Source organism: Lissotriton vulgaris, unplaced genomic scaffold, assembly GCF_964263255.1.
Source record: "Lissotriton vulgaris unplaced genomic scaffold, aLisVul1.2 SCAFFOLD_4443, whole genome shotgun sequence".
Classification (NCBI taxonomy): domain Eukaryota; kingdom Metazoa; phylum Chordata; class Amphibia; order Caudata; family Salamandridae; genus Lissotriton; species Lissotriton vulgaris.
In genome coordinates this window covers 87,409-106,319 of record NW_028242086.1, presented here as the reverse complement: position 1 = coordinate 106,319, position 18,911 = coordinate 87,409, and the positions used below count along the sequence as shown (strand labels likewise).

General features: G+C 44.2%; 1 protein-coding gene across 1 annotated transcript in view; it reads left to right on the top strand.

Moving 5' to 3' along the window:
• The window catches only part of LOC147669069 (histone acetyltransferase KAT6B-like), a gene marked incomplete at its 3' end in the record, with an annotated part of 135,168 nt that overhangs the window by 41,999 nt on the left and 74,258 nt on the right, over positions 1 to 18,911 (top strand). The window contains exon 3 of the mRNA XM_086948249.1: positions 15,023 to 15,138. Within this exon, the coding sequence (XP_086804375.1) occupies positions 15,023 to 15,138 (116 nt within the window). The remainder of the gene's footprint in view (positions 1 to 15,022; positions 15,139 to 18,911) is intronic.

The following is an 18,911-nucleotide window of genomic DNA, read 5'->3' as shown; positions in this document are numbered from 1 at the left end:
GTGTCTCAATTCCATATCAACCAGACTATTGAATTGCCTGTTTTCTTCCAAAATCCTGAGTCATTGGCAGAGAGAATGCTCCACACCCTTGACATCAAGAGGGCCCTGCTGTATTACATCGATAGGACCAAGGTTTTTAGGAAAACTAAACAACTCTTTGTTGCCTTTGCACCACACCACAAAGGTAACCCCATTTCCAAGGCGGGCATTGCTAGGTGGATCATTAAATGTATCCAGATCTGCTATCTGAAAGCCAAGCGTACTCTCACCATTCCACCGAGGGACCACTCCACCAGAAAGTTGGGGGCTTCCATGGCATTCCTTGGAAATATTCCTTTGGAAGACATATGTAGAGCAGCCACATGGTCTACCACACACACATTTACAAAGCATGATTGTGTTGATGTGCACTCCAAACAGCAGGCAGCTGTAGGGCAGGCTGTTCTAAAAACACTTTTCCAAACTGCTGCAGCTGGCACGGGCGGCCGCTGTTAATGGAGGGACTGCTATTTATTCTATGCACAGATATGAATTCAGCAGTCCACATGCCTCGAACCGAATATGCTACTTACCAGTATGCATCTGTTCTTGGCATGTAGGGCTGCGGACATTCATATCGCCCGCCCTCCTCCCCGGCGCCTGTAGCAGCTGCAGAATTCACACATACTTCTAGCATGGTCATCATTCACTTAGTTCCACTCCATCTTGGCCACAATGGCTAAAAACAATCTGAGGATGGAGTCGATGCCCATGCGCACTGTAGTCCAGGGGAGGAGCCACCTATCTCGTGATACTTCGAAGAATCTTCCAGGACAACAATGTGCAATCATCCGGACCCAACACTAGGAGGCGATCTATGCACAGATATGAATGTCAGCAGCCCTACATGCCAAGAACAGATGCATACTGGTAAGTAGCATATTCGTTTTTTAGGTCTCGCCCTGGAATAGCATCCGAAGGATGCGTCCAGGGTCGGAGACTATAGCGAGCTGACACGGGGGAATGAGGGACAAAAAACTGTCACGCGCTTCTCCCCGGCTGGATTCAGCTGCTTGCACGCGCACCAACATTCACGCATGCGCACATCACAGGCACACGCATACACAGCACTCACGCATGCGCACATACACACGCGCTGCTTACTTTCACTTTGCAACCCCCCCCCCCCCAGTCATCGGATTTTTTTACACACGCACGCATGCATGCATACATACACACACACACAGACACACGCGCAGGCACACACGCACACACAGGCACACAGACACACAGACAGACACACACACACGCGCGCGCGCACATGTCCCCTCCCCCCCTCACACCCCACTCACCGAGTTCTTTTAGTGTGTCCCTCTCTCCTTCCCTCTCTCCTTCGGCAGGCAGCGGGTCATCCTAGTAGCAGGCGGGGCTCTCCACGAGCACAGGAGCCCCGCTAGCTGACACGCAAATCTTCCGGCAATCTTCCGGCTGACGGGCACAGGAGCGCGGGGTAGGCTCCCGTCTGCTTCCTGTCTTTTTGCGGCCCCGCCCCCGTCCCAACACAGGTTGCCTGGCTTCCTGTTCGAGCCGGGCTGCGGCGGTGAGTTTTTGCAGGCACGGCTCTGACGCCTGACGTCATGAACCAAAGACTAGAATGCCGGGCCCAGTCAGGTTGTGCTTGCACTTTGCAGCACATCCTGCTGCTGGAGCGCGGAGTTTGAGGAAGGTGCCGCCCCTCACTGCTGGCCGTTTTGCTGGTGGCGCCGCAAATTGAATCATGGCGCCGTTCACAATACTGCTGCAGGCACCTCGCACTGACCCGGGCTATCGCCTTGCCTGTTGCTCAGTTGTTAATTTACTCCCCGCCGAATTATTGCAACCGCCCTTACTATTTCAAAATTATAAACTAAATACGCCCTCATTCAGACAAGCTACTGGAGCGTCGAGGACCCGGTATCGCTGACCCTGAAGCTGCGTGCAGTTTTACTTCACCTCTCAAACTACGTGAGTACTTAATTTACATTTTTCAGTGTTCCCCAACGTTCTGTGCCACCCGGGTTTTTCACGAGACAAATAGTGCGAAGGAGGTTTCAGGCAGGGCAGGGCCTTATTCAGTCCACTATTCAGCCAGGGTTCCACACATACTGGAAAGTTAGTCCCAGGGCGTGCTTTCTTTTGCAGTGTTTTTTATATGGCGCGAAGGTGACCCGATGGTATAATTGAAGGGTTATTCTAGCGCCACAGTTTCATTACAAGGTCAAGTTCATTAGCTGTTTGGCACGTGGAAATTAAATTATTTTCCCAGAATCACAATATTTTGGGCCGGTTAGTCGAGTTTGGAACTTGGCTCCCAGTGCCAAAGTCAGCAGCCACTGATCATTTTTCCATGACCAGCACCACCATGTTCTGCATCGTGTATGCAGAAAAAAACAACAGATTTGTTTTGCCTTCTTACGTAATGCCATACCAAATTGTAGCAGGCTAGCAGCTGATGCCCCACACCACTCCTGCTAGGCTTCAGTGACGATGGAGCTACTCCACAATTCACAATCATGATCGAACACACCGATGTACGGTACCCAACCTCTGAATGAGGAGGGGCGGGACTGGGGGGTGCTGAGAGGTAAGACAGATTTTGTAGCCATCAGTTTTTGGTGGATGTTCCATTACCTGCCATCTCTACATGACGGTTTTCTGCTGTTTGCAGTCTTCCTCTAAATTGCATCATAGGCAAGCAATCACCAGTCAGTGCAATGGAGCTCAAATGCCACTTCAGATTATAAGGGCACTAGGTTAGTGCCGTTCCATTTCTGGTACTTTGCAGCAGTTAAGGTATTAAAGTTTCTCGTTGCTCAGACGGGTGTACTTTCTGATATTTATATGTTTTATCTTATCTTCATTGCTTGATTTGGCTCGCAAGAAAGTGTCACTCAAAGTCTTTCAAATGGCACTCATAATTACATTATGTGGCAAGCGATGAATTATGTGGCAAGTGATACATTATGTGGCAAGTGATAAATTATGTGTCATGAATTATGTGGCAAGTGATAAATTATGTGGCAAGCGATGAATTATGTGGCAAGTGATACATTATTTGGCAAGTGATGAATTATGTGGAGGGGAGGGGCTATAATCATGCAGAAGACGCCATTTTGCTGCTGCATAAGTCATAGGTGGGCTGCATCATTATATGTCAATATGCAACATATTTTATATGTCCCTTTTTATAAAAACAAAATGTAACTACTGCAAAAAAAAATTCTTTTATGCAAACAAATTTAAATACTGCATAAATAATTTTAACAACAAATACTTTATATGTAGCTTTTTATGTACATAAGAAAACTATAGCATAAAGCAAAAAACATTGCCATTTACAATAATAATAGCTCAAACTAAAATAATGCGAGACCTATTGCATTGCAAATGCTTGTTCTGGCAGAGTGGAGACAAATTACTCAGGACAAGTGGGTGCTGAATATTGTTTGCAATGGATACAGTCTTCGGTTCACCAGCCCGCCTCCAGCGATTCCACTGGTCAGCTCGCAGTTTCAGCTGCGCGAGCTTCAAGCGGAGGCCGATATCCTGTTAAGGAAAAGGGCGATAGAAGACGTACCTCTCTCTCAGAGAGGAAGAGGTCTGTACTCACGGTTCTTTCTGGTTCGCAAGAAGGACAAGAACGAGTTCAGGCCCATTCTGGACTTGCGACAAGCAAATAAGTGGATTCACAGAAGTTTTGCATGCTGTCGTTGCCTCAGATTGATCCTTTGTTGCAACAGGGAGACTGGCGATGTGCTATAGACCTACAGGATTCGTACTTTCATGTGCCCATTGCACACAAACACAGGAAGTTCCTGCGATTCCAAGTCTGCACCAATCCTTATCAATACACAGTACTCCCATTCGGACTAAAGTCTGCGCCGAGAACATTCTCGAAGTGCATGGCGGGGGTAGCAGCACACCTGAGGAAGAACAAGGTGTTCGTCTACCCGTACCTGGACGATTGGTTGATCAAGGCCTCCTCCTTCTCGGAAGCTCGAGCAAACTCCCAGAAGACGTGCTTTCTCTTGAACAAGCTGGGGTTGCACATCAACATGTCCAAGTCTGTCCCGACTCATGTCCAATGCATACAGTACTTGGGAGCCTACATCAATACGCTGTCAGCAAGCGTGTCTCCTTCGGAGGAGCGACGATTATCACTCCTTCGGAAGGCTCAGGCTCTTATGACCACTCAATCTACAACAGTGAGGACGGTGTCTTCTCTACTGGGATCGATGGCATCTTGTATCTTCCGGACGCCACACGCACGACTGCACATGAGACAGTTGCAAGAGTGCTTGGAGGACCAGTGGAATCAGAGGAAAGGATCTTGGGACGACAAGATAAGACTGTCTCTGCATGCTCTTCAGTCGCTGAAGTGGTGGTGTTCAGCGGATAATCTCCTCAGAGGGGTTCCCTTCCACAAGGACATTTCCACGCAGACTGTCGTGACGGATGCTTCTCTCCACGGTTGGGGGGGCGCACTCCGGAGACTTAGATTCAAGGAACGTGGTCCCCGATGGAGGCCACGTATCACATCAATTTCCTGTTTACTTGGCACTGAAGGCCTTTCTTCCGTCCTTTCAGACCAACTCTCTGCTCGTACAGACTGACAATACGACCACAATGTATTACCTCAACAAGCAGGGGGGTTCGAGATCACGCACTCTGTCACAGGAGGCGCAGGCGATCTGGCACTGGCTTCTGGCCAGAGGACTGACTATAACGGCTACCCTTCTTTCAGGTGTGCAGAATGTTCAGGCGGACGCACTGAGCAGACTGATTCAGGAAAACCACGAATGGGTCATAAACGACGAAGTACTAGGAGAAGTCTTCGCAAGGTGGGGGACTCAAGACGTAGATCTGTTCGCCACCGCCGTAGATCTCTTCGCCACCGCCGAAAACAACATATGCCGAGACTTCGCCTCCAGGTACTACCAGCAGGGGACGCGTTATGGATCAACTGGTCGAACGGCTTTATGTACGCTTTTCCACCCATTCCCCTGATCCCGGCGGTACTCATCAAGCTGGCCCGGTCCAGGGCTCGGATGATACTCATTACCCCGGAATTGCCCAGACAGTGGTGGTTCACGGACCTGCTTCACCGGTCTCTCCTTCCTCACATACGGCTGCCGTGCAGGCCGGACCTGCTCACGACGTTCAGGGGGCAGATGTTGCACCCCAACCTCTCGTCTTTGAGTTTGGCGGCATGGCTCATGAGTGCAAGATGGCCATTTGAATCCGTCCGAAGATTGTATGGACATACTGAAGGAGTCTAAGAGACCTTCAACTTGGACCTCCTATGCTTACAAGTGGAAGAGGTTCTGTATCTGGTGCAAGTCCAAGAACTATGACCCGACGACGTGCAAGGAAGACGTTATCCTTCCTTACCGTCTACATTTGGCGCAGTCTGGACTTAATGTTCATTCCATTAAGGTTCATCTTGCTGCATTGACTGCCTACAGGAAATGCCCTTCACAGACTTCCTTCTTCCAGATCCCTGTGATCAAAGATTTTTTGGAAGGCTTGAAGAAAGTGTTCCCTCCTGTCAGGCTTCCTTCGCTTTCATGGGAATTGAATGTGGTGCTGTCCGGATTGATGAAGGAGCCTTTTAAACCTATTCATAAGGCTTCGTTGCAGCACCTGTCCTGGAAGGTGGCGTTCCTTGTGGCCATTAAATCGGCCCGCAGGTTGAGTGAAATTCAGGCGTTGTGTTGCCTAGAACCTTATACTGTATTTCATGCTGCTAAGGTTGTTATGAGTACTCTCCCTAAATTTCTTCCCAAGGTTATTTCTGATTTTCATGTCAACCAGACCATAACGTTGCCTATGTTTTTTCAGAATCCTTCATCTCCAGCGGAAAGGTCTCTACATTCCCTGGATGTTAGGAGGGTGTTAATTTTATCTAGATAAAACCAAAGATATTCGTAGGTCAGACCAATTATTTGTCAATTATGGAGTCTGTCAGGACGGGTCTTGCTACCTCTAAGCAGTCCATCTCTAGGTGGATTGTGTCCTGCATACAGTTGTTACCAAAAAGCTAATAAGACCTTAGGGGGTAAACCTAAGGCTCATTTCACCAGGGGAAAAGCTGCCACGACCGCTTTACTTTGTAATGTTCCGATTGCAGAGATCTGCAAGGCGGCCGCTTGGAAGTCGTTTCATACCTTTGCTAAGCATTACTGTCTGGACACTGATGCCAGGGCAGATGCTCAGGTTGGGCAGGCTTCGCTGCGGAATTTGTTCGCACAATAGTGGTCATCTTCTTCTCTCCTCCGCCGCTTTGGTGTGGAGATGGGCTTGCCATTCTATTCACTAGATTATGACTATACACAGAGATCCCCTACTACAGAAGGAGTAGTTTCTGTCCTGTAACTCCAGTTCTGTAGTAGGGGTATCTCTGTTATAGTCATAAGCGCCCGCCCTCCTCCCTGGTGGAGAAAGATATTCATGTAAGGAATGCTACAGGTCTGGCGTGCTACGCCTTCAAAAAGAACTGAAAGTAAAAGGGACCTGCTGTGCATTGTGGGATACTGGGAGAAAGTTCTGGAGAGTTCTCTTAAAGGCACAGTATCCTATTTAAGCCACATAATGGCAGCCTATGGGGGCTCGTCTGTCCATGCTTTTCTCTCTCATTCCAGAGTCTTTTACTGGTAGAGGCAAGTTTCCCTATGGAGGAAACTGGGCAGGCTGTGTTGTGTGGTTTGGTGGAATTTCTAGTTGAAGTACTGGACAGTGTAGCCTGTGGATATAGGCTGCATTATTTGTCTTTAAATTCTCTCTTAAGTGTCTTTGCAGTTCTGCATGATTTGACAATTTTAGAGATTATTTTTGATTGCCCTGGTCCACGCACATGGGCGGGACTATTCACTAGATTATGACTATAACAGAGATACCCCTACTACAGAACTGGAATTACAGGACAGAAACTACTCCTTATCTCTCTTGTGTACTGTCTAAACTTGATTTCGCCAATGGCCTCTACCACAGATAATCTTTATCAACTATGATGAGACTACAATGTATTGAGAACGATGCTGCCAGACTACATGTAAATCCACAATCCCACATCTCCCCTGCCTTGAGGGTCCTACAGTGGTTACAGATTGCCTGAAGATTCACTTTCAAGCTGCTTTGTATCACCCCCAAAGCAATACATGGTACAGGACTGCTTTTCATCATCTGGAATAAAAACATCAAATACATTCAACAAAGGAACCTCTGCTCCAGATTGGCACCTTGCCTCAAAATCTCACTACACAAGGAAAAAAGCATAGGTGGCACATCTTTATCTGTTCAAGCAGACAAACTATGGTATTTATTACCCCAAAACATAAGACTTAAGGAGCACTAACATCTTCAGAAGACTACTCAAGGTTTGGCTCTTTTCTCATAACCACCATGCTCAAACACAAATGTACAGCATATCCCTGTGTATATAAACATTTATTTTTAATTTTATGTATATATCTAGATGTGTATTTGTTGATATAAGTATATACTATGTACTTATGTATCTATATATTTATTTCTTTACTCTTACTCTCCTCTCACATCACCCCAATTCAATGCTATGATCTCCCAAACAACCCTTCTAAATTCATCTCACCTATCCCTCCTTTGATTCATCCTAAAACTAATTTACTACCATGATCTCCCTAATCCATTTCAAGAGATTCTTCCCTCTTCCATCCTCATTATTTTTTTAAATCCATCTAACACTCAGTTGTCCACCGCTCAAACTTTTTCAAATTTCACTATACTTATCCACCGCTAATGTTTGGGTTCTGGAGTACTTGCCGAAAAGTGCGTGGACGCCCCATCGGGGAAAGTAAGCACTTTATAAATACCATTACATCTGTTTGCCAACATACCCATATTTCAGCCCAGCCTTTTTCTGGATTCACATGCCACCCACCCGCCTCCCCTGAAATTGGGGAAGAAGCAAATGTTGGTTACAGAAAGAAGTAAAGGTAATCAAGATGGCGACTACGCACATGAACTTCCGGGGTGCCGTCGGACATCACACAATAGATAAACTTACCACCAAATGGTAGTCGGATTTGCACCAAAAAAACAACACATTTCTGGACCCAAACTCTAGATGGCAGAATAGATACACGGCATGTGAATCCAGGAAATTCTTCAGGCTGTAAAACTACTACTATTGGTTAGTAACCATTTAGTTTATTTATGGTGGGTTGCATTAATAATGGTTAATTGCGATCATTATAGGGGTATGTAAGTTCATGCACCTGGTTGGAGGGATTGATAAGTTAGATGAGATTATGTATTTTTAGGTTTCATAGGTATGACTATCATGGGGAAGGAGGAGACATTGTGATCTTGTACACGAGTTGTGGGAATTTTCCCGAAATACAATAGAGAATAGGTAAACATGCATGTGTCAGCCCACATGTGCCCCAGATTGCTTTGAGCAGAGTCCAGGAAGTGGTAAGGAGACAGACTAGTGCTGTCTCTTCCCAAGACAAAAAGTTGTTTAAAAAACGATTTTCACTTTCTGGGTTTACTGTCTATGCCTGTGGTTGTTACAGTTAAAAATAGTAGTTTTAGCCTGCCTGTAACTGCATTTTTTATCACCTGCGTTGTGTTTTAAATGTGTGGTTTTCCCTGCCCATGATTGCCTTCATTTAGTGTGTTGAATTGTGGGATTTGCAGTTCAACTTCTTTAGTTTGTCCCTCTCATTCCTTGGTGACAAATCTGTTTTCCCTCCAAATTTCTCCTTTGCTCTGTGCTTAGGCCTGTGTGCTGAAACAGTGCACCCACAGCCACCATTTTGTGTTCACAAGACAGTGAGGCCAGCCCTCCCCCCCCCCCCCCCCCCCCCCGCCCCGCAACAGAGATTTTATACATCAGAGGGTGCTTCTGTGAGCTGTTGAAACTGTATTTACTGGGGCCTGTGCACTTCGTTTTTTGGTCAGCAAAGCTTTATTCAAACAGTATTGTTAGATATCGAGTTAGTGAAGCCTTTACCTGCTGAACTCCAAAGTTGTGGATTGAGCCTGTCTGTCTCCTAGGAGATTCTGAACAGGAGCAAGCAGCTTCCAACTCCCTGGCCAGCAAACCTTGTCTGAGGTTACTGGGACCTTATATGGTGTGCTGATGGTTGGCATGTGTGTACACTGATTGGTGGTTGTATCTGGTGTTTCTATTGGGTTAGGGTTAATGTCCTCATTGGTTGGGTATTTGAGGGTTCTGATTGGTTTCTCGGTCTGTGATTCAATCATTGCAGGGTTGGCACTAGAGCTAGGGTTCGGATTTCTATAGGAAGTAGGCACTAGGGCTTCCTATGTTATTGGTTGTTGGGAGTAGGGTGGGACTAGGGCTAGGGTTAGTTCTTTAATTGGAAGTAGCTATTTAGTGCTTAGTGTGATTGGTAGTTGGACCAGTTGTGGGACTAAGAGCAGGGTTAGGCTTTCTATTGGAAGTAGGGACTAGGGCTACCTGTACCATTGGCTGCTTGGACTTGGGTTGGGACTAGGGTTAGGACTAAGTCCTTTATTGGATGTCGAGATCAGGGTTTTTGAACTGATTGGGTGCTTGGACTCGGGTTAAGATTGGCTGCAAGGTCCTGGTCTCCAATTGGTTCTAGATGTTAGGGCTAGTGTTGTGATTGGATAGTGTTAGGGCTAGGGTTCCTATTGGCTGAAGGGGTCACCTGATTACTAGGGCTACAAAAAGGGCCAGGCTTAGCCGCGACGCCCTAAGGGTGGAGAGGACAAGGGTAGTTGCCTGTTTGGGCCTGTTCGAGACTGGTCGGGACTAGGGCCAGAAATGCTGCCCTTTTTCTCCTAAAATTTTTTTTTTTTTAAATCCTTCACTCTTTTATCCCTCCACTATCCTTTTTCTATCAAAATTAACAGACTAACATGTTCACTTCCCAAATTCCATGTTCCATATTCAACTATACTAATATACTGCCCAAATAACTGAATAACATATCTACTACTCAAATTACTTCATATTTATACTATACTAATTTTCAACACTAATCCTTTATGGGTTCCGGAGAGGCATACTACTCGCCAAAAAATCGCTTCAACACCCATCAGGGGTAACAAGTGCTATATGAATGCAAATCTTTCTTCACCTATTATCCATCCGCTATCCTTCTCACTCCAAGTAACAGACTAATATCCACCACTGAAATTACCTCATATTTCACCATATTAATTCACCACTAATCCTTTATAGGCTCCCTGAATAGCATACGTCAACAAGCGAGTGATAAATAAATAATCTTTGTCCTACTCTATCCTTCTGCTATCATTCCAAATCCAAATAACTGACTAACCTATCCACCACTTAAAATATACTTGCATGTTTCACTATACTAATTCAAAACTAATCCTCTGTGGGTCCCGGAGTAGCGTGCTACCCGCCGAAAAAGCGCTTCGACGCCTCGTCAGGGGTAGTAAGCGCTATATAAATGCAATTACAATACAATACTATAGTAGGTTGTGCTGACAGAGAGGAGACGCGCATGATGGAATGTAAAGAAAGGGTCATTTTAGAGAGAAGAAAAAAGGAGACGTGACAAACCAGTTTAAAGGCCAGTTTTTAGTGCCGGATTTAACAAATGTAAAGAATATTTTTGAGACGGCATGCAGTTTGTGGGTTCAGGAATGTAGAAAGAAACATTTTCTTGTGAAGATTGTTTTTTTCCCAATTTCTAATATGTACTAGAATCATATAAAATCAACACTAACCAATTCCATTTTCGCTTGTAATGTTTTCCAGCCCAGAAAGATATTGCTTATTTATTTAATTACAAAACGGTAGTAAAAAACGACCAACCTGTTGTCTAGTAAAACACAAATCTGTGATTTTCAACCAAAAAAACAATTGTGAGTTTCAATAAAACAATAAAAACACGTGAACATAAAATTACAAGTCTAAATAATAACCATGAAAAGCCACTTACACATGAAGATTATTTAGATAAATGTATATGCTTATATTTAGTTATTAAACAATTAAAATTACATTTATATACTGTAGAAATTAATACCTTGTCATAATTACATTCTATCAATGTCAAGTAGATGACAGTGCATATATATCAAATCTTGTACATAGAAAAATTATACAAAAAAAATTTCAATTTTAAATCTCGTGTTTTTTATATACCAATAAAAACAATAATAATCAAGCATATAATATCCAGTCTTCCAGCAATTGGGGAATCACTGACTAGATATTTACACCACTGTTGAACGTGCAATGTCAACAGTTTTGTGCGCTGGAGTTTCCAAAACAGCTCTTAATCAGAGACTCCTCGTGTAGCTCAGGACTCCTACATACCTTATTGTCACTGTCTCCTTTTCCCAAATTTCTGAATATGATCAGAAATGACTGGGTCCAAGTTATCTGAGTGACTCTGGATTGGGCCAGTAGGGTGTGGCACCCTTACTCCTGAGCATGAGACCTATCCTCAGATCAAGCTGCCAGTTCGGAGTTATCTTTTGTCGCAGCAGCAGGGCAGTGTTGTACTGGGCCTGAACACTTTGCATCTCCATGCTTAGAGATTGAACAGCGATATTTGACTCCCCTTCGAGCTGCATCATTAGGTTGTTGATGTCCTCTTGGTGGCTAAGTGCCCCTACACAAATCGGTGTACTCCAAAAGTTGGTAAAAATGTGTGTTGGTGCAGCATCTAACAAATTCATACCTTACTGGCTAAGTTGTCTGGAGTGTTTGTTTTGTACCTAGCCCAGCAAGGACTTTCCTTGGGCACTGATGAGAGCTTCTTTTTGGCTCTTTTTGCTTTCTTGTGGTTGCTATATTAGCCTTAGTTATTTAAATCTCATTGTGATGTGGTTTTTGAAAGGTTTACAACACTTGTTTCCACCAAAAGTCTTTGTGATCCCTCACTGTGTCTTGAATTTAGTCTTCACTTATTTGATGTTCTCAGCTTTTGACCCACTACAGTGTCCCCTTGAGACTTCTGATTTTAAAGACCTTTCTCATTGCATAACATTGGCGCGCCTTGTGAGCAAACTTTAGGCTCTCTGTCAATACACCTTATACCACCTCTGGTTCTGCCAAGTCGATTCTAAGGACCCGGGCTTAATTCCTACCCAAAGAAGACCTTAAAATGTTACCAGACCTGCAGGTCGATTGACTTGAATAATCTACTCACCTTAACTGTAATGTTTTTGGGCCATACACTGGTCTCAAGTTGTGTAACACCAGGCAAATATTTTATTTCACGGAGTCTCACTTTTCTCCATTGTCCCATATGAGAGCCCTTTCAAATGCGAGTTCAGCATATCTGCTGTACGAACAACACTTATGTTTGATTTAGCAAACTACAATTTTGGTTTGTGTAAAAAGACTAGGCCATATATAGGGGACATATGACCCCCAACTTGCTTCTTAGTTCACTAACCGCATTGTCTTCAGGGCGGGAGCAGGAATGTTTCTAAGTTAGTGTATTAAAAACTCGCTTTTAATAAGGATATCACGAAAACATTATTTGATAATACACTGTCTTTTATAGACAGCACATTTTCCATTGAAATGGACAAGATTTCCCACTGACCTGCAGTTTTACTGTTAAAACTATATAGCGTACAAACGATAATGGGTGGAAATCAGGTTTCAGCAAAAAATTATCATGTGCACATCACTAATGTGTTCTGATTTGCTTTGACTCAATTTAATTCGGTTTCCATCACACTTCAGAATTACTAAAAAAGAATACTTTCCTAAATGCTTATTTATTTTGAAATATTTGTACAGTTCATTTACAAGTTATTTAAATGTGTCAGTAAAACTGCAATCCTACTGCCTTTTACTTCACGCTCCTTGTCCCTCAGGGTTGTCAGATAGTTCACTTTACAGAAGCCTTTAACTTTGTATTCGGAAAAAGAAAAGTAAACTTCGTTTTCCAGGATAAAATTAGCAGCAATTTGTAGGGAGACATAAGCTGACATTTGACCACTGTCTTTAAATGTGACCGGTTAAAAACAAGATTTAAAGTCATCTTTATTTCTCATTCACTTTCTGAATCAACAGAACAAATGTTCTTTGCTAGCTCCAGTTCTCTTCCCAGAACGGGTAAGTAGGTGCTAAAATAGCTCACCCTGATTAATTTGAGTCGCCCTAGTGAGTGGATTTTTTGAGGCCTATGCAGTATTCACTCCTTAACATGACGGTCAGCTTTCCGTCATTCTTTGTTACTGCAGCCCTCTAAATGTTGAGGCGAGACTCTATCATTTGGATCCTAAAAGAGAATCTCGTTTCTATGTCTGATGTACCAAGGAACATCGAGTGGAGGATTACCTCTTTGTATGGTTTTCCGGAGCAAAGAAGTGCAAAGCAGTTTAGAAACAGACCATCTCTTGATGGATTATTCTCTGCCTTATGATCTGCTAAGCATTGGCACAAAAACAGCCTTAATAAGTCTTATTCCACCAGGGCTGAAACTGCTACCACTGCGCTGGCACTTAGTGTTTTGCCAGCTTGCCCTCCAAGACTTTTTGGTATGAGACAGTTCACCGACCTACCACCTTAGGAAGTACTGCTATAGTATCTATTCACCTATTCAAAATGGGAGGTATCTGCAGTTAAAAGTATCCATCACTTACTTATGTTCTGTAACAATCTTTTTGGGGGATTTTCTGTATAACTGCAGAAACCCCCACCCCCTCCCGATCATCATCTTGTTCTGTGGAATGGAAGCTCTTCCATTCCACAGAATAAGGGCCCCATCTAGAGACCTGCACACTGGTCATGCTCATTTGCCGATGGGTTCTGATTCAGAGGGAGCACACAGCTTAGGAGGCAGCTGACGTCAGCACAAGAATGAAATTGGCACAGAGCCACACAATACCACCTAATGGTGTGCAGAAGAACTGCTCTGAAAATGTCCACATGCTGTCTCACGCCAGGGGATTATACGCAGGATAAGTGATCTGTGGTTAGTGTGTCACCAGAAAGATCTTTACTGAAGGTTGGCAACTTGTTCAATATATCACAAGAGCCTTAAACATTTGTGTTCTGATATGTTCTAGACTATTTTTCCACATGAAACGCAGATACGGCTAGTCAAGCCAACACGGTCCGTTTCTTCTGTATTTTATTGTGAACCTCACACATGGACACAGGTTGCATGCAAATCCTAGAAGGTTTTTACACTACAAAAACAACTTTTATAAGCACATTTTAGATGCAGCATATACGTTTCTCTAAGACTTTCAAGTCCTGTAGGGGTGAACAGACGAATTGCAGCATTTATCTTTGATGCTGTAGTTCGTCAGATTTGATCCATTGCATTTTATGATCATGAAATGTGAAAAGTGGATGTCTTTGCTTTTTGAAATATTCTACCAGAAGGGTCCATTATCTCATGAGGTCTGCTGCCTTTTTGAGGCAGCAGATAAAGTATTTCATTTGTTGTGGTCAAAGTATCAGACTACCTAATGCTCTACAAGATGTATATTTTAGGTTATGAATGGGAAAAAATACCAGTTTTTCATATGTGGTATTGTTGTTTGTGAATGCACTAGTCGGAGCATAAGGACTAAAATGCTATACTACAACTATTGACATGTTGCAGTCTTGCTGTGATATTTTTTTCTACAGTATGTTTGCAATATCACCCATTCACTCCCAAGACTGCCTACTACCTGGGCATATAGTAGTGTAGCTAAACTTAAAAAAAAAATCAAGAATAAAATGTATATTTTTTTGTTTTTTACAGTTTTCCAAAAAAGAATGGTATTTGGTTTCACGTCAGTATTTTTTGTAGTCATCCGTATTATATAAGTTCAACACTTAAAGGGCCTGTTTAAGCGTCTGCTGTGGGTGAAATCTTAGAGTATAACAGGTGTTTTTTTTTATAATCTTTAGTTTTTCTTCTGTTCCAGATGCATAGGCAGCAGTTACATAACTGTCTTGGTCTGACTTTCCACAATTAAACACATTTGTACCGATGTTTGAGTAGTCGTTTGAGATTGCCTATTTTCTTTTCCCTAGGGCATCCATCATGTTTGAAATTCTGTCCAGAGTTAACTTCCAATGTGAAAGCATTACGATGGCAGTGCATAGAATGCAAGACGTGCAGTGCTTGCAGGATCCAGGGTAAAAATGCAGTAAGTACCATGTGATCTTCAACTTGTTTTATTGCAACATAGTTTGCATTGGGGGACAGGTCTGTAAATCACCTCTACAATTTGCTTGTGGTTAACAGACCTGGGAATATGCCTGCTGTGGACTCTTATGCCAGTTATATAGATGGTCTAATGTAAAAGGTGAGGCTGCAAATGTGTCTAATCACAATTGGAAGGAAGTCAGACTATGCTGGTGAAACAGTTGTATGTTGTGTTGATGCTTCTTGGCCATTTGTGTAGCTCCATTACCATTTTGCAGTCTCCTCAGTCTGTCCTTGAGCTTAAGGCCTGCTAATACTAGAAAAAATCTTTTTACTTTCAGTTGCTTTACTGAACTGTTGATCACACTTTGCCTTCAACCCATAAGAGGATTCGCTTTGAGGCAGAAGAGACAGTTACTGAGCTATTGATGCCCCATGTGGCCAAGCGGATCCAGTTCCCTATAACGTGTGGAATGGCTGCATATTGCCCTGCCTCAGTCTATTGGTTTCATGTGAAAAGCATTCCCTGGTACTGCATCACGAATTATTGTTCCATTCTCTTGCACAAATGATCTGGAGTGAGTGAACAATCTATTTGAGCCACATAGCAAGCAAAGGCAAAACTCATGTTGGAGAACATTTGCCAGCAACTCTGGAAGGGAGAGTACTAAAATACAGGTTACCCATGTACAATTTTTGCTGTGCATTCTTCAGTGTCCAATTCAAAGGCTTCCTTTTAAGTGTTGAGGTAGATATCTACATATTACTGTGGGCTTATACGAAATTAAAGTATATGTGAAATTCAACATTGTGTAAATAGCATTTATATTTGGGGTAAATGAGAAAATGTAGGGTTTAGAGTATTATGGGTATTGATCCACTTAAAAAAATATTTTGGAATGACGAGAATAAAACGACATTTAGTTTTTCCTGGTGAATTTGTTAATTTTCAGGTAATGGGCCCTAATGGTTCCAGGAGTAATGCCCTTCATTGATCACCTTAAAGCGTACCTACTAATCAAAACTTGAACTGTCCTCCTGATAAGCCTTTATGTTGATTCCTTTAAAGTACGGTCTAAATTCCAGCCATAACAGCTTCTATTTCACCAAATGTTTTCTCTCATTCAATACTATCCGATGTCAGTCACAGCTGGCTTAGGTGTCCTAGGATCTCTTCACAAAAACCAGACAACCCTCATTAGGATGAGAGCAGCATGCTCCTTGATAAGCTTTGTGGTTCCTTCAAATTTCCAGTAGACCTAACAGTTTGTTCAGTGATACCTCAGCCGAGTATTACAGCTGAAAGTAGGGCTGTTAATAATCCTGTAACTTTTCACCTCAGCACTCTAACTTGGCACCACAACATTCTGCATCCAGGATATACACACGTATGTGATCCTAGGGACATCTAGGAAGCTCGTTAGTCTGTTATGATTCACCCAATAGCTCACTCCATTCTAATCAGCGCACCCTTTTATTCTAAAGTACCAGCTATAACGTGGACACCAGTCTCTTACCATTGCCCTGCTGCATCACAAGTTATATACTGAATCAATATGGTGGAATTAACGATGATCACTTATGTTCTTTTCTAGTGGTGACCTACGCGTATATGTGGGCAAATCACTAGGATTCCCTGGGTCACCTTGGGTCACTGCTTGAGGAAAGATGAGTTACCCATTTACAAACAAAGAAGAGAACCGGTAGATAGAAGGTTATGCGCTTGCACACTATTGTCAACAGTGATCGGTAAAAGTTATTAGGGCAGCTCCCAGGGATAAGATGACGTCTATCTAACCATCACCATATAATGCAGAAAACCACATCAACAAAAAATAAACACAATCTATCCCGAGCAAAGTTGAACAGTTATATTGTACAATTCGTCAATCAAAAGTAAAACATCATATTCCAAGATAAGTGTCAGTCGTCTTCTTTAATGTTCACAACAGAATCCTTTTGATTACTAGCCAACCCGTGTTTCGTCTAATTAGCAGTATATGCATTTAGACTTCATCAGGGCAGCGCATGTAATTACGAAGCTGGCGACACCACTGACTACCAGTTCCAAGTGGCGCTATAAGGGAGTATATTAGGAGTTCAGAGTAGGTTCCACGAAGAAGTAACACCTCAAGTTTAAAAGTTAGAGTCCCTTGTCAGGGCAAAGTCCGGTCACACAATCGAGTAGATCTCGTATTCCAAATGCCAATGAATTGTGATTTTATATCTTTTATGTGCTTTTATGATATCTTGTAAATCGAAATAAAGCTTTGATGATATTCTAAATATCGGTGGCAGCACAAGTATGATCTTCCCGGACTATACAAGACTGGTGCAGCAGCAACGCCTGTCATTCATTGCAGCCAAGGCCCGTCTCCCCGATCTGAAACTACAATATGCGCTGCTCTACCCGGCGCGGCTGCGGGTGGTCTACAAATCTCGATCGCTGTTCTTCGACACTCCGGAAGAAGTGTTTCAGTGGACTGATGAGACTGTGAAAATTCAGCTTAACACTGCCAAGGACGGAGAATCGGACTCTTCATCGAGTGGAATCCTCAGGGAGGGTCTGCGGAGTCAGCGTCGGCGACGATGATGATCACGGTCAGGCGAGAGCTCGTGCTTGGGCTCTGCCGCATGCCAAGAGGACCCGATACAGACACAGCAGCCAGGAGGGTCTTGAGGACAGAGAGACATATATGTCGATCAGTATATATGATGCATATGGAAGCCCAGGGCAATGTTGATTCACGCTGGAAACCCGCCCTGATCAGTATGGGAGGGTGGGTGTGACGGCCTAGTTCCGATGGGTTGTTACTGGGGGATTCATTGGAGGATGCGGTGCTGGCTCCCTGGTGGGGGGCTTGGCCGCTATCCGTCCGCGACAGGTGCTTCCATGTTGGGAGGTGCGGGGTGGGTGGTGGGGAAGGGAGTTTTTGGGGTGTTCGGGGGGAGGGGCTTTGCTTGCCTGCGCTCAGTGTCCAATTGTTTGCCTTGTACTGTGCCGGCTGGACGGTAGGACCCTTGGGTCCATCTATGCTATGCTGTTCCAATGTCCACTGTTAGGGAGGGCGGGTAGGCCCCGGGTTGCTACGAATCATGAGCTGGAATGTGAGGGGGATGCTGGACAAAATTAGCGGGGAGTGGTGTTTCAGTACGCCCAAAGGGTGGGGGCAGATGTTCTTCTATTGCAGGAAACTCACCTGCTGGGCACCAAGGCACTGTGTCTGCAGCGATCAGGCTACACGCAAGCCTTTCACTCTGGCTTCACAAGAGGCTCTAGGGGGGTGGTGGTCCTCATACACCGCAGACTGCCCTACATACACAAGCGCGCCTGGACGGACACACAGGGGTAGGTACGTAGTGGTACAGGGGGGAGATCGGCGGAGATAGGCTGACATTTGGTAGTGTATATGCTCCTCTCCTGCTTCAGTGGTCACCGGCTGAAAAGTTGCTATCCCTGTGGAGGGAGGTGCCCGACTCTACGTCCATCATGGAGGGGAGACTGAAACGATGTTCTGGACAAAGGCTGCGATAGGTGGCGGTGTGGGGCAGTGGCGCAGGACCAAGGGTATGAAGGAACCATCACAAGATTATCGGTAGTCACGGGGCTTGATTGGCTGGACGCTTGGCGATATAAACACGGCACGCGACGGGATTATACATACTTCTCGGCGGCGCAAAACTCGTTCTCTAGACTAGACTATATTTTTGTCCCAAGGGTGAGTGCCTCTTGCATTGACTCGGCGGAGACTTTGCCGCGGGCCCTGTCGGACC